We start from the raw sequence: 20,598 nt of genomic DNA on the forward strand, positions 1-20,598 counted from the left end.
AAAAATCAACATGATTATTTTTCAATTCATGATTTTCAGAGATGACAAACGTCACGTCTAAGAACTCTCACTTTTTTAGACTTTCATTCTCTTCTTGTGAAGTCTTTTTTTTTTTTTTTACAAAAATAAATATCAAGAAACTGCCATGTAATGCTATAATATATCTCTATAAATATCGAAACATTATAAGTTTTTCAAAGCTTAGAGAGCACCACACCAAATTTTCCTAAGCAAACAAGAACACATACACCATATATATTATCTGAAGTGCTCTCTCTCTCTCTCTCTCTCTCCACCACCACCAGCAGCTATGGAAATTGAAGCATCAAATGGTCACAATAACAAAACTGTGAGTAGTTTCTATATACATAATCTTTTATTATTGCTCTTGAGCGTATTTAATTTATATTAGGTTAATAATTTAATATATAATTCTATGAGCTATATATACATAGCTAGTAATATTATGAATTTCCATAATAATGTTCATCTCGTCCATTATTTTGCCTTTTATTTTTGTTGATATTTCTCTATTTACTCACCATTTTAGTTTCTTAGAACACATGTCACTGGGGGTAAAATAGTAATAATAATAATCTTTAATTAAATACAGAAGTATTTACTAATAGGAACACTCTTCATACGTCACCTAGTAATAAACCATACACGTACATGTGTCTTAAGATGACAAGATTCCTTTAACTTAAAAAAAATGGAATAAATAGTACACATATGACTCGCTATAAGATGATATAAAAACGTTATACAAGTCAAACTAGAAAAACACATGCATATAACACGTATGAGTTTATATAAAAGTCAACAAGTTTTAAATATAAATATCTCTTATATGCTTAATAAGGGTGAGAAATTTTTCCATGATATTGTAATCAACTAAACATTTATACAATTTTACCACCACTTCAAGATAATAACATCAGAATTTGAATGTCAATTTTTTCTCTGTTTGTTCACGGTATTTTCTAATCCTACAAATAATTAAAAACTAATTCATCACGAATTTGAGTTTTATTTAAAGGTCTGTCGTTGATCAATGAGTTACTACATAATAAAATGAGATTCAAACTTTCGACACTTATTTAAGCGAACGAGTGACCTAATCACTCGACCAACCCAAATTGATGAATTGAATGTCAAATTTATAACTACGTCCAATATGACTTATCTTCATAAGTTTTTCTAATAATTATTGTGTAGTTATTGTGGTCTTAGAGGAGTTGTTTTTGTAGCATAATAAAAAATAAAAGAGTGTTGCCCAAAAGGTCTCTCTTTGATAACTTATGCAAGTGGAGCCCAACATAAAATTGTCTCCACAATGAACAAAATTGTCAATAATCTCCAATTTGTGGCACTTCCTTTATTTATTTATTTATTTTGGGACGGTAATATTCTTTATTATTTTAGATTCGGGCAAGTAACCCTATTCAGAAAATTCCTGCTTATATATTCTCATTTTCTCTCAGATAGGAAATATATGAAATAAAAAAAAAAGTTGTTTATCTATTAAAATAAGTACGTGTTACGATTTTTTTTATTTTTCTACATTTCCATTGACTAATAGTTGTTAGGAATTAATCTCTATATGGTATTTCTCAATTCTCACTATAATTGTTATTTATTTTATTAATATCATTCTTTTAAAATTATTTTACAGAAATAATTAACAAAATGAGCATTTCTTTTGTTAATGTTTCTCAGTTCTCACTTCTCACTATAGCTGGCTTTTTAGAAGAAAAAAAATAAATAAAACAGTTGACCAATGCTTCTAATAAAGCATTAGTTGTATTAATGTTATTACTCTTCTAGATAAAAATAACTACTTTTTCATTAGTCAAAGTCATATATTGATATGTTTGCTGAGCATCGTCAAAGTCAAAATTGTGGACCAATCAAATAGGCAAATAGTGAGATAAGTATTTAGGCATCTTTTGAGAATGAGAGCTAAGAACATTAAAAAAAAAATGCATATCCTTAGAAGATAACAAAAAAAGAATAATCACTTCACATGGCAACAAATTTAGCCTTTTTGTATATTGCAACTCCAAGATTTTGGTAAGACCCTCCTCTGTCTTATTTCTACATAGTGTTGTATCCACAATTAATTCTGTTGCATTTGACCATTCCATAATAATATAATTTAGGAAAAGTATAGACAAACAATGAAAATACTAAACAATGTAAATAATAGATATATTGGAGGTGTGCGGATAATTATTATAATATTAAGATTTAGGTGGGTAATTTAGAAGTATAGTGTGTATTGATTTAATTGGTGGTTGTTCATGTTTTTCAAGAAAGTTATTAGTTACCTAACATTATCTTATAATTTATTAGGTGACAACTTCAACTGTCTGAAGGTATTATTTAAAGATAAAGAATTTGTTACACTACTATTCTGAAGAGATTAATTTTTTTCTTATTTCTTTAAAATATTCATCTTAAAAATAATTTGTTAGTACTAAAAATATTTTAGAAATATATAGACTACATATAATGTCAAAAGAATTATTAGAATCAGACTGATTAACTACTAATTTTTTTTAACGAACCTAATTAAATTATTATTTGGTTCAATTTTTAAAATCATAGTATCTAACTATCTATGTTAGTAAATATGTAAACATAATTAATCATTTGTATTATATATTTAGCTTAAATCAGAGGGTAATTTTACAGTTGGTTGTTGACAAAATTAAAACAGAATGTAGAAAAATCAGAGAGGGAGAGGCAAATTGATGAGTGGCTTCCAATTACATCTCAAAGGAATGCGAAATGGTGGTACTCAGCTTTTCACAATGTCACTGCCATGGTTGGAGCTGGTGTTCTTAGTCTTCCCTATGCAATGTCACAGCTTGGATGGTAAAAAAATCTCAACTTGCATTGTTGCACCTACACCAATGATTTTTTAAAGGTGGAAACTCAAGTCCAGTCGACTTTATGTGAAGTTGATAGTTGAGACTGGACTTTACGTGAGGTTGATAGCTGAGTCAGCTCTCAACTATCAACTTCACGTGAAGTTGACTGTTTCTGAATTTTTACTTTTTTTAAAATCAAAATCAGTCACTATGTATTTGTATATATTTATGCAGGGGTCCTGGGGTTGCAGTAATGATCCTATCATGGATCATCACCCTATACACGCTATGGCAAATGGTTGAGATGCACGAAATGGTTCCGGGGAAACGATTCGACAGATATCATGAACTGGGTCAGCATGCATTTGGTGAAAAGCTAGGGTTATATATTGTGGTGCCTCAACAACTTGTGGTTGAAGTTGCAACGAACATTGTGTACATGGTAACAGGAGGAACATCATTGAAGAAGTTCCATGATACTGTGTGTCCAAGCTGCAAGAAAATCAAATTGACATTTTTCATTATGATATTTGCCTCTGTTCACTTTGTACTCTCTCATCTCCCAAACTTCAATTCCCTTTCTGGTGTTTCCTTGGCAGCCGCTGTCATGTCCCTAAGGTATAATAACTACGTTTATAACATCACTTTTCAACTTTTCTTGCCTCCTTATTACATTATAATTATTATATCAATTATATTATATATAGAGTAAAAATCAGTTACTAAATTAATCATTGGTATAAAATTTATGTTAAAATAAATTTAAGAAGTGAGATTAGAATTATCTTTTATAGTCATAAAATATAGATTTGTAGGATCAAGACATGAGACTGCAATGAATCTTCTTGTTCTGAGTTGGTATCTCCATAATAGTAAAAGTATATTTATAAGAGATTTTATCGCTCAAATTAGTATAGTTTAAGAGGTATAAGAATTAGGATAGATAGCATATTTTGTGAATATATTATATCTTTTATTTATATTGTTTAGGATGTGAATTTAGAAAGAATTTGAATAGTTCTGAAATATATATGTAAGAAGTGATTGTTATAGTGTCTAAAAGGTGATGTTTAATTTATTAAAAAAATTAGAAATTAATATTTTATTTAAAAATTATAAAAATAAATTATTTTAAAAAATTTAAAATTTATCATAAAAAATAAATTAGACAAAATTTAGACTCATAAATACTATAAAATTAACTTATATAAAAATTTCAATCAATATGATTTAGATTATGTTTTTTTGTAAGCTAACATGTTTTCAAGAAGGGTATTTCTCAACTTTAAACTTCAATATAAAAACTGAAATATAATAAAATACAAAATATATATTAAAAATAAGTTAAATAATACGTATATTTATATATAAATATGTAACTGACTAATTTGATAGCAAAATTTTTTTTGGTGCACATATGAGATTGTTGTTACTATATTAAGGATGGTTGAATTTTTTGTTACAGTTACTCTACAATTGCTTGGGCGGCTTCTGTGGACAAGGGAGTTCAAGAAAACGTGCAATACGGTTACAAATCCGGTAGCGCAGCAGGAACAGTATTTAATTTCTTCAATGCCCTTGGATCTGTGGCATTTGCCTATGCAGGACACAACGTGGTGCTTGAAATCCAAGCAACAATTCCGTCGACGGCAGAGAAGCCATCGAAGATTGCAATGTGGAGAGGAGTGGTTGTGGCCTACATAGTGGTGGCGCTCTGCTACTTCCCTGTTTCTTTCATTGGTTATTGGATGTTTGGGAATTCAGTTGACTCTGATATCCTGGTCTCGTTGGAGAAACCAGCTTGGCTTATTGCAATGGCGAACATGTTTGTTGTTATTCATGTGATTGGAAGCTATCAGGTTTATGCTATGCCGGTGTTTGACATGATTGAAACTTTGCTCGTCAAAATACTCAAGTTCAAACCAACCACAACGCTTCGTTTTGTTGTACGTAATATATATGTTGGTAAGTAATAACTTCATTCTTCTTCACAATAATAAATTTAGGTGAAAACTCAAGTTCAGTCGACTTCACGTGAAGATTTAGGTAAAAATTCAAGTTCAGTCGTCTTCACGTGAAGTTAATAGTTGAGAGCCGTTAGATGAAAATTTAGTCAAATCAGTCTCAGTTATCAACTTTATGTAAAGTCGACTGCACTGAGTTTTCACCATAAATTTAAGTAATTTAAATTTTTGTACGAGTGAAGTGACAAATAAATCTTTAAGAATTTATATTTTTAATATATTAGTTTGAAAAAAATACTAATAAAATTCTTTAAAATAACGGATGAAAACAAATTACTTTTAAATTAGTTCCTATATATGATTATGATAAAAGATTTTAATTTAAACTAATTTTTTTATATTTATTTTAAAAGACTTTATTAATACTTTTTTTTTCTTTAAAAAGTAATCTGTCTGAAATATAAGTTATTAGAAATTTATTTATAACTTTAGTTTTTTTTTTTATTTGCACACGCTATTATCTCATTTCAATTGCATTTTACTTTTATATGTGTGATACAGTGATTTGTGATATTGTTTATCTTAAAAAATTAAACAACTATGTAGATATGCATGAACACTGTATATTTCTATTTTTCTATTTTTCTTTTGTTTTTTTTTTGGAAATTTTAATATTATATCTTTAAATCATTTTCTAAATTATTCAATAAAAGTACATATGAATATTTATATATATGTTAGACAATGACATTTCTTTTTTCTTTTTCCAGCATTCACAATGTTCATTGCAGTTACCTTTCCATTTTTTGATGGACTCCTTGGATTTTTTGGAGGGTTTGCTTTCGCTCCAACAACATACTATGTAAGTCATGACTACTTAACAATTTTATTATTATTATTATTGTTGTTGTTATAATAATTTTGATTAATGGATTTTTCTTTAAACTTTTCAGCTACCTTGCATCATGTGGCTTATAATCTACAAACCAAAGAAATATAGTTTGTCTTGGTGGACTAACTGGGTATGTTTAATTTTGGTTTTGTCTAAGTTACTATTTGTTCACAATTTATATTAATTAATCCCTTTGTTTAACAATGTGCTCTATTTATCATTGCAGATCTGCATTGTGCTTGGCGTATTGTTAATGATTGTATCACCAATTGGAGGATTAAGAACAATCATAATCAAAGCTAAGACCTACAAATTTTACTCTTGAACTCCTTTATTACAATCGTCAGTTAGTGTATAGTTTGAAGTTGATAGTCATAAGTCAACTCAAGACACGATTCAATGACACAAAGATATCGCTTTTGATCATAAATTGGAATGTATTAATTGTTCTTATAAAATTCTTAGATGGGAAAGGAAATTGTTCCTATGAATTGTTCACTTTAGAGAGGAATGTAAGATATTAAAATATTTAGTCTAAGGTTATATGTAAACCATATAGTTACTTTTGGAAATGATTTTTTACATGGATGCTCACTTATGAGATTTATATATATAATCGGGCTGATTTATCACGATTAAATAAGTTGAATTTATCCAAATTTAAGTACTAATGTACAATGTGTTAATATATAAATTTAAATCTCAAAGTAAAAAACTTTCATTCAATTTAATGTTAATGAGTTGAAATTAAACAGGCTTATTTTGGCTTGAATCATTTTTAAGGGTTGAGATAGAAGATGACGATAGGTGTAATATTAGGAATAAAATTTAACTAATTGTAACTATTAAAAAAGAACAGTAAAACTAAAATTGAATGTTAATTATTTCAATAAGAATATTTTGTAATAATAGTAATAATATTTTGTAGCTGAAATTGTATATACTTTAGTTGTGTATTTTAATAAGTTAGAGTATGCATTTTGAATGAACGGTATTTCGAAAATAAAAAATAAGAATATTTTGTAATAATAGTATGAAATCAAAAGATTAAATTATTGATTCACACATAATTAATAAAGTCTAATAATATTGATGGTAATGAAATCTTAGTAGTTAACTGTTTTAACATGGCGTTTGAATTTTTAACAGGTCTAATACAATCAATTCAAAAATATTTCTATCATTCTAATGATTCGAGACTATTTTTATCTTTTAATCATTTTTTTAAATTATATGAAGTGGAACTCCCTCCCACAAAGATAAGATAATTCCGCAAAATCTATAAAAGGGGAGTCTAGTCACTATCCCAGGCCACGAGAGGGGTGGCCAACGTGGTCCACACCAATGCACGCGCACTCAACTAAGACAACAGTCTTGAGAAGAAGATCACCAGTCTAACAAAAGCAGGTTGTTCGGCGGCCTAAAAGAAGATACAAACCGCATAATTCAGGAGTTCTGCCACTGAGTTCAAACCCTGGAAGGTAAAATCACCACAAATGAACGCTACCAACAAAAGCACACGGGTAAATCGATCTCTCGAACCGTCTCCAGAAAGGGAGCACAATGTTAGAATATAATTAGGATCAATTAGTATTATTTAGAATATCTGAATATTTATTATCTTTTGTTGGGCCAACCGTGGAGAGCTCTCGACAACCGGGGAGACTTCGGGGAGGAATCAAGTGAGAGAACATAAGATGAGAAGACACCACATCCAACTCAAAACCTTAAGGTGTCAAGTTAATGGGTCTCTCATCTTATAAACTCCTCACTCTTTCATGCTTTCTTAGATGTGGGACTAACTTCAACACTCCTCACACTTGCAACACTAACAATCTCTCCCTCAAGTGTGAGCATCCACATCAAGTATCAACTCCCCTCTAGCTCCTCCACCACCACGAGTATTCGTCCATCACACCACCGCAAAACACCACGGGACACGCCGCCCGGACCACCTTTTCTGGGAAGATTTTCGATGCTTCACCTTGAATACTCCTTAAAACTACCAGACCGATTAACCATCGGCTCTGATACCACTTTTGTTGGGCCAACCGTGGAGAGCTCTCGACAACCGGGGAGACTTCGGGGAGGAATCAAGTGAGAGAACATAAGATGAGAAGACACCACATCCAACTCAAAACACCACGGGACACGCCGCCCGGACCACCTTTGGCGCCGTACTAATTGATCCTAATTGATCCTAATTATATTCTAACACACAAAACGAGAACCCCGGATCGACATCATGAGCGGCATAGGTATCGCAGTCGATTTTGAGATTCCAACCGAGAGGACCATGGAGAAAGACACCAGAGATATTCCAAGCGAAGGCGACACGAATGTGTGGTAATGGAAGCAACTCTATTCACCGAGAAAGTCCTAAAAGTAAGGTTACCAAAATGGTTCGATAAGCCAACCGACATGAAGTACGACAATATCAAAGACCCTCAAGAACACATAACGATCATTGAGGCCAAGATAAACCTGGAAGGAGCAGTAGACGCAGTCCAATGTCGGGTCTTTCTAGAAACCCTAGCCAGCTCAGCTATCAAGTGGTTCAACATGCTCCCGAACGACTCGATCTCATGCTTCGGCGACATCTCCCAGAAATTTCTGGCACAATTCAACACACGTATATCTAAAGTAAAGTACCCGATCAGCCTCCTAGGCATCACTCAACACCTGGATGAGTATACAAGAAAATATCTCGATAGATTCAACGATAAATGTCTAACCATAGACAGACCGACCGATTCCGTGGCTAGCTTGTGCCTAACTAATGGCCTGATGAAAGAGGATTTTTGGAAGCACCTCACAACAAAGTCCGTTGGTCGATGCATGAGATCCAGAGTGTGGCAAGAGAATACATAAACGACGAAGAAGTAAGCCAGGTCGTAGCCACCAATAAATGACACCATGACAACATGACACCTCGAAACAACCCCCACCCAAAGACACAAACGAGAAATAGTTTAAGCTAAACACTCAAAACTGACCGTCATGGAAATCTTTCTCGCTGATCTAAATACATGGCAAGATGACCTGCCGAGACTAGAATCGGAGGGAGACTTAGAAAATCAACAAATAGGACAATCGAGAGAGGAAGTCACTTATATTAACAACAATTGATAATTTATCTTTTAGCATTTTTCTTATTTGATATTTCATTTTCCTTTTTCACTTTTAAAGGACACTCCATCCTACCCAAAGCAGCGGAAGATTTTAACAAGGCTCTCAACTTGTAAACATTTTTCATTTAAGTAAAGTTTTCCTTCTTTTTATGAGTAAATCCAAAATCTTAAATAGAACTCAACAAAATGGCTATCTCGGGGACTGATCACCCCGAAGCCAATGAAACCACTACAAAAAATATGTCGATTATCATCGGATTTAGCGGCTCAAATTAGCGTCGGATTTACCCATGCATTCAGCAACGGTTTTGTTGTGGGATTCGTCTTACCAAACCGTTACCAGTGGATAACCGTTTCAGGCAGTAAAATCGCTGATAAATATTTGATGGGAACACTAGGCAAATAGGTGCCAAATGTAGCGTTGGAATTACCGTCAGAAGAATCCGACGGTAGACACGATTAAAGAAACGCTACATTTTGGTGACTCGCAACGTGTTATCGTCGGATATATCCGCCGATAAATTCCCTGGTAATCATGTCCTAAATTTGAATCGCAAACCTTCTTTTTCTTTATTTCGAATTCAATTTTCTCTCTCTAATCTATCACCTTCCTCTCCCTCTTTTTCTCTCTCTCTAAACTCTCACCTCCCAATCTTTCTCTAACACCCCTGCCGCCACTGCTGCGCTGCCACTGCGAACCCCCTGCCGCCGCTTATGCTCTTCTTCTTCTTGGCGATGTCAGTAACACCTACTAATTTACTTATTATTAGCTATTTTAAATTAGGATTTGTGTTGATGATCATTGTAGAATGGTGTTGATTATTCGGATTGCTTAGTGAAATCTCCATTAGGTATTTTTTTATTATTGTTAATTTGTTCTTAATATTTTATTTGAAAATTGTTTTTTCGGTGTCTTAATTTTCTTTTCAAGTTGTTTGCTGCTTTATATTAGAGAATGATTGAAGGTTGATTCAATTTTGGTAGTACTGGAATATAATTATTCAAGCATTTTGATTTGAAATTTTGGTAGTCTTGAAATAATTTTCTTTAGTTCATTATCTTTCACCTAGCCTCTGTTTGGATTTGAAATTTTGATTGAAAAAATCGTTAACAAAGTTAGAATGCTTTGAAAGTTAGAATACTTTGAAAAATTATTAACAAAGTTAGAATGCAAAGTTAGATTGCTTGAAAAAATTAGAATGATTTGAGAAATTGTTAGAATACTTTAAAAGTTAGAATGTTTTGAAAAATTGTTAATAAAGTTAGAATGCTTTGAAAAGAAAATAAGATAGAATAAAGTTAGAATGCTTTGAAATTTTAGTAGATGTTTAAAACCTTTTTGTGGGTGGATTAAGATTTTAGAGTTGATAGATATTTGGTTTGGATGGAACCTTTGAAGGGTCAAAAATTTTGAATTTTAAGAAAGATTTTGTCAAAATTTTTATAAAATTATGTTAAATTTATCATATGTACCTTCTCTTTTAGTTGTTTGATTACAACCTTGTCATCTTATTTATTTTTGTATTTAACTAATTTATATAATTTATGCATGATATTTTTATTTTTGAGAAACTCTAATGTAATATATTTCAACATTAGAAAAAGATTGTTTCTTTGTTGTGACTCAAGCTGTATTAATATAATTATTGTATTGAGTGCCTTAATATGCTTTAGAGTTAGTGAATTTAATTGTGTTTTGATTAGAGTTAGTAATATATTCATTGTGCAGACATGACAACAGGTAGCGGAGGTAGGTCGAATGGGTCACATTGACGTGGTAGAGGGCGGGCTACCACCAAATTTTCCAGGACTGTCCAGTCATCGTCCGCTACCCCAACTATCCATCGACCCCTATGACGTCACAGATGGGTTCAACAGACCAACAATTCATCATGGTCTCAAATCCGAACTACCAGCCTCCTTCTGCTACGCTCTCCTACAGATGCAATGACGACGTCGACAGAGTCCGCGGTGGCCAATTTCTCTAGTGCCACCCAGCAGGATGTCTCTCCACCACCGCCCGTCATCCGATTGAAGATTTGGACAGATGAGTACATACTTTATTTTAATCTTACGTTTGTTAATCTTAAGTTTATGTATTTGTTAATGTTAGATTTTTTTCTCTGCTAGGTTTGCACCAAACCCCATTCTTGCACACAGGAGATCTTTGACGTCATTAAGTTGATGTACGACCACCCATGGCCGACTTACACGCAAATCCCGACTGAGACCAGAGATCGATAGTTTCAGAAGTGGGCGGTAGGAACCCAATAACGTTTAATTAACTAACTGTATTTGAACTATTGATTATTCTGATGAACTAATGTTAGTGAATCAGTTTGTGCAGTTGAAATTTATATGGGATGTAGCGCATAATCTAATGATCCGAAAGATTTCGACCACCGGACAGTCAAACGTCATTAGCAGATGATGAGCGACGTTCGTAAGGGACGCGATTACCTGATGTCGTGGATCCGACCAGCCATCAAGAAGAAACTGGAGGCCCACTTTACTCACGATGAGAGGTTCAAGCGTCAACGTCTGACGAACATCGCTAACAGGCTTCACCCAAGTCGTCGAAGTATACTGGTGGGTCGACGACCTTTATGAAGATGAAGAGCAAACTGGTAAAAATTTTGTCGTTGTTTAATGTTTTAGTAGTTATTTGAATTAGTTGTTTAATTTGTTCATTTATTTTATTGGTTAATTGATATATTAATTTGTAGTTTAAGTCGTTGGATCGTGAGGCGATGCTGACGGAGACTTTCAAGTATACTCATACTTTGAAGGCCAACAATGAGAGATTTGCTGACGAGCGATCAACGGCCCATTATGTGAGTTTAAATTAGTCCTAAGTTTTATATTTATTTGGTTAAAAGTCAATTATTTAACTGTTATCCTAATCACGACGTGTGTGACACAGGAGGATTGCACACAGAGGTTGGTGGCCGCGACGCAGCAATCTCAGTCACCTACTGGGAATGACGAAGTCGGCTTCGAGATCTCAGTAGTAGATTCTGATCGGATTAGGCGCAAGACCACCTCTGAGCCCCACAGGCATCGCCACTTTGGGTTGGGATCATTCTTCGCCAATAGCCTCCGCTACTCCATGTTGGTGGCTTCCTCTGCTTCTGCCACCAGCCCTACCGATCCCGAGGAGCTTGTCAACTTGAGGGAGAAAGTGCAGAAGATAACATAGGAGCTTCACCAGCAAGTAGTGGAGCAGTCTGAGTAGAGGTACAACGATCTTCTTGAACGTGTGGGAGGAGTCGTTGCCATTAGGAGTGGCAACACTACCCGAACCCGCGGGTACCCACCCCGCCCCTACCCGTTCGGGGCGGGTAATTACCCGCACCTGCACCGGGGCGGGTTTTAGCAGGGCGGGTTCTTGGGCGTGGCGGGTTTAGGTTAAACCCGCCCCTACCCGCCCGGTATATATAATAGATATATAAATATATATAAAATAATTAGTAAAATGATTAATAATATTGTATTATATTTAAATTTTACTTTAATTTATGTTATGAATGTAAATAATGGTTATATAATTTTTAAAATTTTATTTTATTTTTAGGATTTAATAATTATTGGAGCGGGTGTGGGCGGGGCGGGTACCCGCAGGGGCGAGTCAGGGTTTAACATTTTACTACCCGTGGGTAGAAGCGGCGCGGGTTTGATGCGGATTTTTGTTGAGCGGGGCGGGGTCGGGTAGAGCAAAAGCCCGCCCCGTTGCCACCCCTAGTTGCCATCAGCTCGGACCTAACGGAGAAGTTAGAGCAGCTCAATCAGTTGCGACAACAGATGGAGGAGTATAACCAGCAAATGTGTGCTGGAGCGAGTGGCGCTGCTGGTTCTAGCAGCAACGCTACTAGCGGGACACCCATGTCAGTACCTTCTCCGCCGCCTCAGTAGAGGGTCATGACGACGATGACAATTACCGGACTTTGTAGCAGTTAGGTTTTTATTTTTTTCTTTGTCTACTTCATTGTACTCTATTTACTTTTTTTATAAAATAATTTATTGATTTCTACTAATAATTTTGTTAACTCAATTTGACTACTAATTGTGACATATTAGTGCCAAAAAAATTAAAAAAATTAAAAATACTACTATCGGATTAATCCGACGTTAATCGTCAACTCGGTCTCAATAATTAGCGTCGGACGGAAAAAATCCGTCAGTAACGAGTTTTCGGCGTCGTTTATATCGTCAATCTTCGGACGACGGTAAACTGATCACCTGCAAATTTGTTTGATGAAATCATCGATACTCAACATTTTTCTTGTAGTGAACGGATATCCAAAGGTAACAAAACCAAAATATCAAAACGGCAGACCAGGAGGCCCAAAAGTCTTTGAAAAACAAAGTAACTTTTCGCTTTCCCACGCGAGATTCACGATCTCCCGAACCATGGAGAATTGAACTCGATCAGTGTAAAGACTAAGCAAGCTTACCCTCACGCTTTTGGGGGCAACTGTTCTAGATAGCTAGCGTTCGGATTCTTAATGGGCCTAATACAATCAGCCCAAAAACTTCCCTGCCATCCTAGTGGCTTGAGATCATCTTTATCTCCTAACCACCTTCCAAAATTACATGAAGTGGGATTCTCTCCCACAAAAATAAGATAACCCAGCAAAGCCTATAAAAGGGAGTCCCATCGCTCTCCTAGTAAGGTAGAGAAAATCGAGATTTTATGTGAAATCGAAAAAATAAATTAAGTACATAAAACATAAAATCTTAACAAGATTTAAATCGTAAAATCGTCAGATCTAGTACAAATTTCGTAAAATCGATTAACTCATTTAAAATCGTAATATCGAAAAAATTTAAGAGTTAAATCGAGATTCTAGCTACTATGCTCCCAGGGATGATCATTCTACCCTAGCACTTATTCTCTAGCTTTCTGACTTGGGCGTCGGAGTGCCTTTGCAAGTACCACCTCCACGCTCTTCGAATTCCTTGCCATCCTGTCGGATCGACGGATGTCTAATCTCTCTTCACCTAACACAAGTACTCTTTGAACCTTCAGGTACCGCTTGAACATTAACTAAGTTGAGTTGGCTGAATAATTAGTTCATTCGTCCGTTTAGGTAAGTATTAGGGGGTATTTTGAATTTTATCTTGTTTATATAGCAACTCATTGATTAATGTCAGACTTTTAAATGAAACTCAAATTCACAACGAATTAATTCTTAACTTGTCAAATCAAAAAATATCGTGAAAAAAAAAAATTAGTAGTTAATATATATAGTGATTAGAAGGAATATGAGATCATCAAGGTTTGACAGGAATGAATTCTTAGTGTTTATAGTGAATCATGGTCTATTTTAATAAGAGGAAAACTGAATCACTATAGCAGTAACATAAAATATATCAATCATGCATTTTCGTACTTAATTGGCAGAAAAATCCAATTTTAGAATAATAAAATATAGATGCATTATGTGATTTGAATAATAAAAATGCCAATAACAAAAAGATAAATATTTTTTTTAAAAATGTCTTTAAGGTTTCACATTTTAATTTAATTTTTAGAAATTTTTTGTTTATAATTTTGTGAAACAAAAATATATTAAAAAATAATTTTTTTCTTTTTTCTTAATAAAATTCAAAAAACAAAAACATATTAAAAAAAATCGCAAACCAAACATGCACACTCTAATTGTTTTGTTTTTATGATTGGAACATATTAATTTTCTTTGCTTTGTATTATTTGTTCTCAACATGGATCTTATTTAGGCTTTCTATATATTCAAGAAAAATATTAGAACTTACAAATTAAAGTGCAAAGATATTATATTATTGTGTGAGAGTATTATGCATGATAAATATTAGGGGTTAATATTTTTTATTAATATTAGTCAATATTTGGTTATTGTCTTATTTTTATATTATTATAATTTAAAATTTAAAATTTAATACTTAGACTTGATTTAATAAATTTTTTTAAAAAAGTGCTTGTAATTTTTAAAAATATAAATTTTTTTATTTTATATTTGATAAATTAAAAGGACCATGTGCTTGTGTTAGTCTAGTTTTGTTATTATAATTAATTAAATGTTTTCTTTGTATATTAATAGACACTTATGATGATTATATATTCTCACAACATTTAAATATCATATTTAATCTTGATTTATTTTCATAAATTCTAAACTGATATATTTAAAATGTAAGGACAACAAAAATCCTACAGAGAATAAAATGAAGTTAATCAAGCGTGTATATATATATTGGTTTTTTTAAAATCCTGTGGGATGCATTTCTGAAATAAAATGAAAAATAATTATGAAACGAGAAAAACTAACATCACCAATAATTAAGAGAGAAAGTATTGTTATCATTTAGGGAAGTTTTGACAAAAATTAATAGGATAATACTATGGTAGTATGGTATACAATGAAAAATGAGAATTGTTCTTTGTAAGATTTTAAAAAAAAAGTAATACAGATATTTTCATAAATTTAATGAAGAAATTCACCCACTTCTACTATCCTAAAAAAATCCCAAATAAACAAACTCTTAGTAATAAAGAAGATTCATGCCTATCCCACTTCATCATATATATTCCATCACTTAAAAATAAGATTGAAAAATTACGGAGAGTCAATATAATTAGTGTATAATGTATACAATAAAGATATTTTTGTAATTAAAATTGAATGATAATTAAATTAATTAATTATTATTTATTTTTAATTTTAAATTCAACCCAAATAAATAATCTATTGTACACATTATACAGATATTCCATTGACTATCTAACAAAAAAAATTCAATAAGATTTATTTTCAATTTCTGTGTCAATACAGTTGAAACAGTCGTTACTAATTCTAGGTAGTAATACGTGTACACTTTTTAAATATTAAAGTCTAAAAACCAATGCCAGCCAAGTCAGTTTAAGAAATCATATAATACAGTAATCAACCGTTTCCGTTTGAATACTAAACTCTGATTTTCTTTTCCCTCTTAAAGAGTTTATATATAGAGACCCTACTAATGCATTCACTTTCAAGCATATATGATAGTAGTAGTAACGTGTAACACTAGAAGACAGAGTTCAAAATCAAATAAAACCAGAGAAGCAAGTTCAGATTCTTTTGGAGCCTTGCCTAACAACACATTGCCCCACATAATTAAATAGAAGATTAATCTAATTTAACACAACACCATTTGCCTCTACTCATCTCCTTCTCTATACTCTATACTAGAGTCATTAACACATAAAGTAAGTTCATTATTCATGCATATATATATATAGACATAGATAACGACAAATATAAATATCTACCTACTATACATTTTTCATGAGATGCAATGTCTTGGATGGACAATAGTTAATACACACACTAAACTTAATTGCTTTTTAGTAGAGTAATAGAGAGAGCACTTTGCATGTTGTGCTCTCATACGTTTTACTTTTTTCTCCTCCTCTCCCAATTCCCAAGATACCTCAAATCCCAATTTACCCCTCATAATCTTCCTTCCTTCCACTCTTAATTCCTCCACTCATCACTCTTCTAATTAAACACTAACACACTTCCTTTTTTTTTATCTTTTTATCTTTTACTTCTTATTTGTCTTCACTCAGGATCTGAAGAAAACTCTTAAACTAGAATAATGCATAAACCATAATGGGGGAGAGGTGCTTATGCTTATCCTCAATCCACACACACACAACTAGAAGAGCTATATCTAATTCTACCATAAGTATAGAGAAAAAGGATACATTATTTCATGTTGCATTCTTTTTTTTATTTATTTATTCAGAGACCCAAGCTGAGTGCAGCTTTCACGTCCAGCCTCCATGCAAAGCCGCCACTTTCCAATCTCCAAACATCACACGGCACCATCTTCGTGCACTTCTCGTTCCGCCACGTGTACTGCAGTCTCACCCCGCAGGTGAACGCCGGGTAAGAATAGCAAAAGCACCACGCAGCGTTATCCTTCACCTTCACCCACACCAACGGCAAACCGTTTCCCTCACTCGCCACCATCTTCTTGAACGCCTCGTTCACCCACCCAACCCTGAAGTAACCGTCCGAAACGAACGCTGGACACGTGTCATCCTCTAAGCTCTTCACCATCTCAGCGTCCGTACAACAACCTATTCCTATTCCTCTTGCTCCCTCGCCTTCCCCCATGCACGTGCCTGTCACGCTCTCAACCGTCACCCAGGACTCGACCGCCGCCAGCGACGGCGGAGGAAGTGGATCTAGAACCTTAACCGAGTCAAGATTCGCCGCCACGCGCGGTGGCTCCAGGTTATTATCGAGGATCTGGATATTCTCCACGGTTAGGTCGAGATCAACGTTCTTACACCACGAATCTCCGGCGAGGGAGTGTTGTTTCGGATCCTCCTTCTCCGGCATCAGCTGGAGGGTAACAACCGCGACGTTTTCGCTTGTTTCACCTAATTTCTCGTGAGATTTATCGTTGTTCTTTCTCTCGCTAACACTGTTTCTGCGAACCCTAACGTACTTCCTCTTCGCTCTTTTTCCGGTGAGTGGAGCCTTGCCGTTGCTACCTTGAGCTTCACCGGAGGAAGGGAGAGAGCCTCCGGCGACAGGTTTGGGTGCGATCGGCCGAAATCGGAGCATTATTCTGTTAAGTATTCTGTTATCGTGAGGAGCAGCGTTGGCGCTGCTGGCTCCCCAAGCTGGCACGCTCCACGCGTCAGCACCACCGTCCATGACGCCGCGGATCTTTGTGTGTTTCTCTCTCTAAGTTTGTTCTTTTTTCTTTGTTTCTCTCTCTATGGCGTGGTTCGGTTGGGGTTACCTCTTCAGTTTCTCTGATGGAGCGGAAGCGATAATGATAACGGCAGCACGGTGGCTGGGTGTGTACTTGCCACGTGTCTAGGGCAACACAGGTGGAGCAGTACAAAAAATTTAAAATAATCATAACACTATTTGTTGTGCTGTTTTTATTTCTCATATTTAAAAAAAAAAAAAAACTTAATCTGAGCGTACTAATACTCAAATAGATTTATGTATTTAAATTACTTATTTTGTTAAGATAACTTTAGTGTAGATGTGTGTGAAAATTCAATTGATTTGTACTTTATTTAGTCATTGGTTCATCTAGTATTTCTTTTATATTTATCTTTGAGATATATATTTTTGTAGCTACATTGCATTTTTCATACTTAGTAGGTAAATGATATAGAAATGGAAGAATTTAGTTGAATAATAATGAGGATGTGATGATAAAATATAGGTACGAGAAGTAGTTGAACAGTGGAAGAAGGGGATTGGGGGGAAAAATGAGAGAGAGAGAAGGGGGTGGGACCAAGTGAGAAAGTGGCGTATCTGGGAGGCGGAGATAGAGGCATTGTGATTGGTCCCACGGAGAGAAGGGAGTGACCAATGAGGAAAGAGAGGGTGTCCAGCACTCCTGGAAAGAGATGGGGGTACGTGGCTTCTTTACAGGGAACACCACGCCACAATATTCTCACCTTCGATGTGGACATTACTTTTGCCCACCAGGTTCTTTCCAGAACCTCCCCACGTGCATACCTTTTATTTGTTAACAACAACCCACTCTACACTCTTGGTTATACTTGGGTTATCTTAACAACACCACCAACAAACAAACAAAAAAAATAATGTTTGTTTAGCAAAAAATTAACTTGGATTATTATAAATATTTTAATAAAATTTAGCTTTACGATAAATTTGTTTTTAATTTTTTTAAATTAAAGAATATGTAAAAAATAAAAAAATATTTGTTTAGACAATAATATGTGATTAATAATTTTATATTATCTTATATTTAAGTTAATATTAACTATTTTTTATTAAAAGTATTTTTCTTTACATTTATCATTGGTTTATGTGATTAATATTTTGATATTAGATAAAAGGTATTATTAAGAAAAGTAACTTATATATTAAGTAAAAATATAATGATTACTTAAATTTTCTCAAAGAAAAGTTTTTAAACTAAAACTAATTATTGTATTGTCAATTTAATTTTTTTTAATATGAAATATTTATTTGATAATCAAGTATAAAATTAACCTTTTTTTTACTTAACAATGAGCTGACAAAAATTTCAATCACAAACAATAAGAGAAAGGAGAGAGAATGAAAGAAAGATTACGAGAAAAAGACAAAGTTAGTTAATGTATTAACAATAATTGGTTCTCAATATTTTTTTAAGATAAAAAATAAAACTTTAATAACACTCGTCAACAAAATTTATTTTATAAATTTAAAATATTTATGTATAGAAAAGAGCCATTTTATTGTCCTATTATTCTATTCTTTTTAGGTGCACATTTGTGTATCTATTTTGTTCTTTTTTATGGGAATTTGTAGGTTTTTTCCCCTCCAATAAAGCTCTAAATCTGAATTGAATTAGGTTATTAATATTTTTTTTGTTGTTTACAGTCTTTTTCGATTTTACAGTTATGGATCTAAGTTTTATTTAAAAATCTGTTTACAAGACGAAATTTAAATTTTCGACATTTATTTAAGCAGATGAGTGAATTACGACACACCCAAATTGGTTAATTAAATAATTATTAAGATATTATGCTAGAGAAAAGAAATAATAACTTTACCAATAAGGTGTTTGATTCGAATGGATAGAGCTTGAGTCTCTCCAATATATATAAGGTATTAAGGTTGAGTTTAATACCCAAATCTATGTATGGAGAGGGCTAAAAGTATCATGGTGGGGTTTAGTTAAACGAGACATACATACACTACAATATTCTAAAAAAAGTTTTGTTAAACAACACAATAGTTATGCAAATTTTTCACTTAGCTCTCCTCTTTAAAGCCCTCGCAAGCAAAAATTCTAATATTTTAATAATTGATTACTTTAATAAATAATTATAACTTATATCCATAGTTATGGGAGACCTAAAAAAGATATAAATTAATAATATATTTTTTTATCATTTCATGTGAACAAAATTTTGTTTGATAAGATATAATAAATAAGATCAGAAGAATAAATAGGATTAATAAAAAATATTAAAAATTTAAGATTATATAAAAAAAATATAAAAAATTGTATAAAGATTAATTTGACTCACTTTTTACAACTTTAATCCATGTAGACACTTATCGACTAAATAAATAAGTTAACGTGCCAAATAAATAAATTCTATCATTCGTAAAATGATCTTATTAACAGAAAAATAAATTTGTCTAACAACACTAAATAATAAAGATTAGAATGAGTATTTTTTTTTGTCCCTTTAAGGGTCTCATAGTAAAATAATATATTTGTTAGAAGCCAAATTAGATATTTATTATACATTACATAAGGTAGACCGATAAAAAGATAAATGTGAATGTATTTTTTAAGGCTGGTAACGAATAGAATAAGATAATTTTAGGCTCAATTTTAATTTTATTTATGAGTTTAAATTTTTTCTAAAATTCAAACCTTTTTTATTTAGGAGTAACAAACGGAAAAATTTATCTCGCATAATGGCAGTTTAGCGAGTTGATAGGCTAAGGTCAATTTTTTTTATTATTAAATATTCAATAATATATATAATTTTATAATTATTAATTTCTAAAAATATAAAAAATATACTTTTTAAATTCACAAATATTAAAATTTTTAAAATTATAAATATGGAATAAATATAATCATAAATCAAATTTTTTGAAACAAAATAATAAAATTAATATTATCTAAAGTAAAATAAATATTGTCTAAAACATAATTAAACATTTACTAGTTTAAAACATAATTAATCAAACATAAAATAT

General features: G+C 32.7%; 2 protein-coding genes across 2 annotated transcripts; one reads left to right on the top strand and one right to left on the bottom strand.

Moving 5' to 3' along the window:
• The first annotated feature begins 155 nt into the window (after positions 1-155).
• LOC112716765 (lysine histidine transporter 1) lies at positions 156-6,372 on the top strand. The gene is made up of 7 exons (XM_025768759.3): positions 156-349; positions 2,723-2,880; positions 3,111-3,494; positions 4,342-4,841; positions 5,611-5,702; positions 5,794-5,862; positions 5,959-6,372. Exons 1-7 carry the CDS (start codon positions 311-313, stop codon positions 6,055-6,057), a joined length of 1,341 nt encoding a protein of 446 aa, XP_025624544.1. The 5' UTR covers positions 156-310; the 3' UTR covers positions 6,058-6,372.
• Positions 6,373-16,629: 10,257 nt separating this feature from the next.
• LOC112718003 (uncharacterized) lies at positions 16,630-17,556 on the bottom strand. Its single transcript, XM_025769917.1, has one exon. The coding sequence runs from the start codon at positions 17,554-17,556 to the stop codon at positions 16,630-16,632; it is 927 nt and encodes a 308-aa protein (XP_025625702.1).
• Between the last annotated feature and the right edge of the window lie 3,042 nt (positions 17,557-20,598).

The sequence above is a fragment of the Arachis hypogaea genome, chromosome 10, assembly GCF_003086295.3.
Source record: "Arachis hypogaea cultivar Tifrunner chromosome 10, arahy.Tifrunner.gnm2.J5K5, whole genome shotgun sequence".
NCBI lineage: Eukaryota > Viridiplantae > Streptophyta > Magnoliopsida > Fabales > Fabaceae > Arachis > Arachis hypogaea.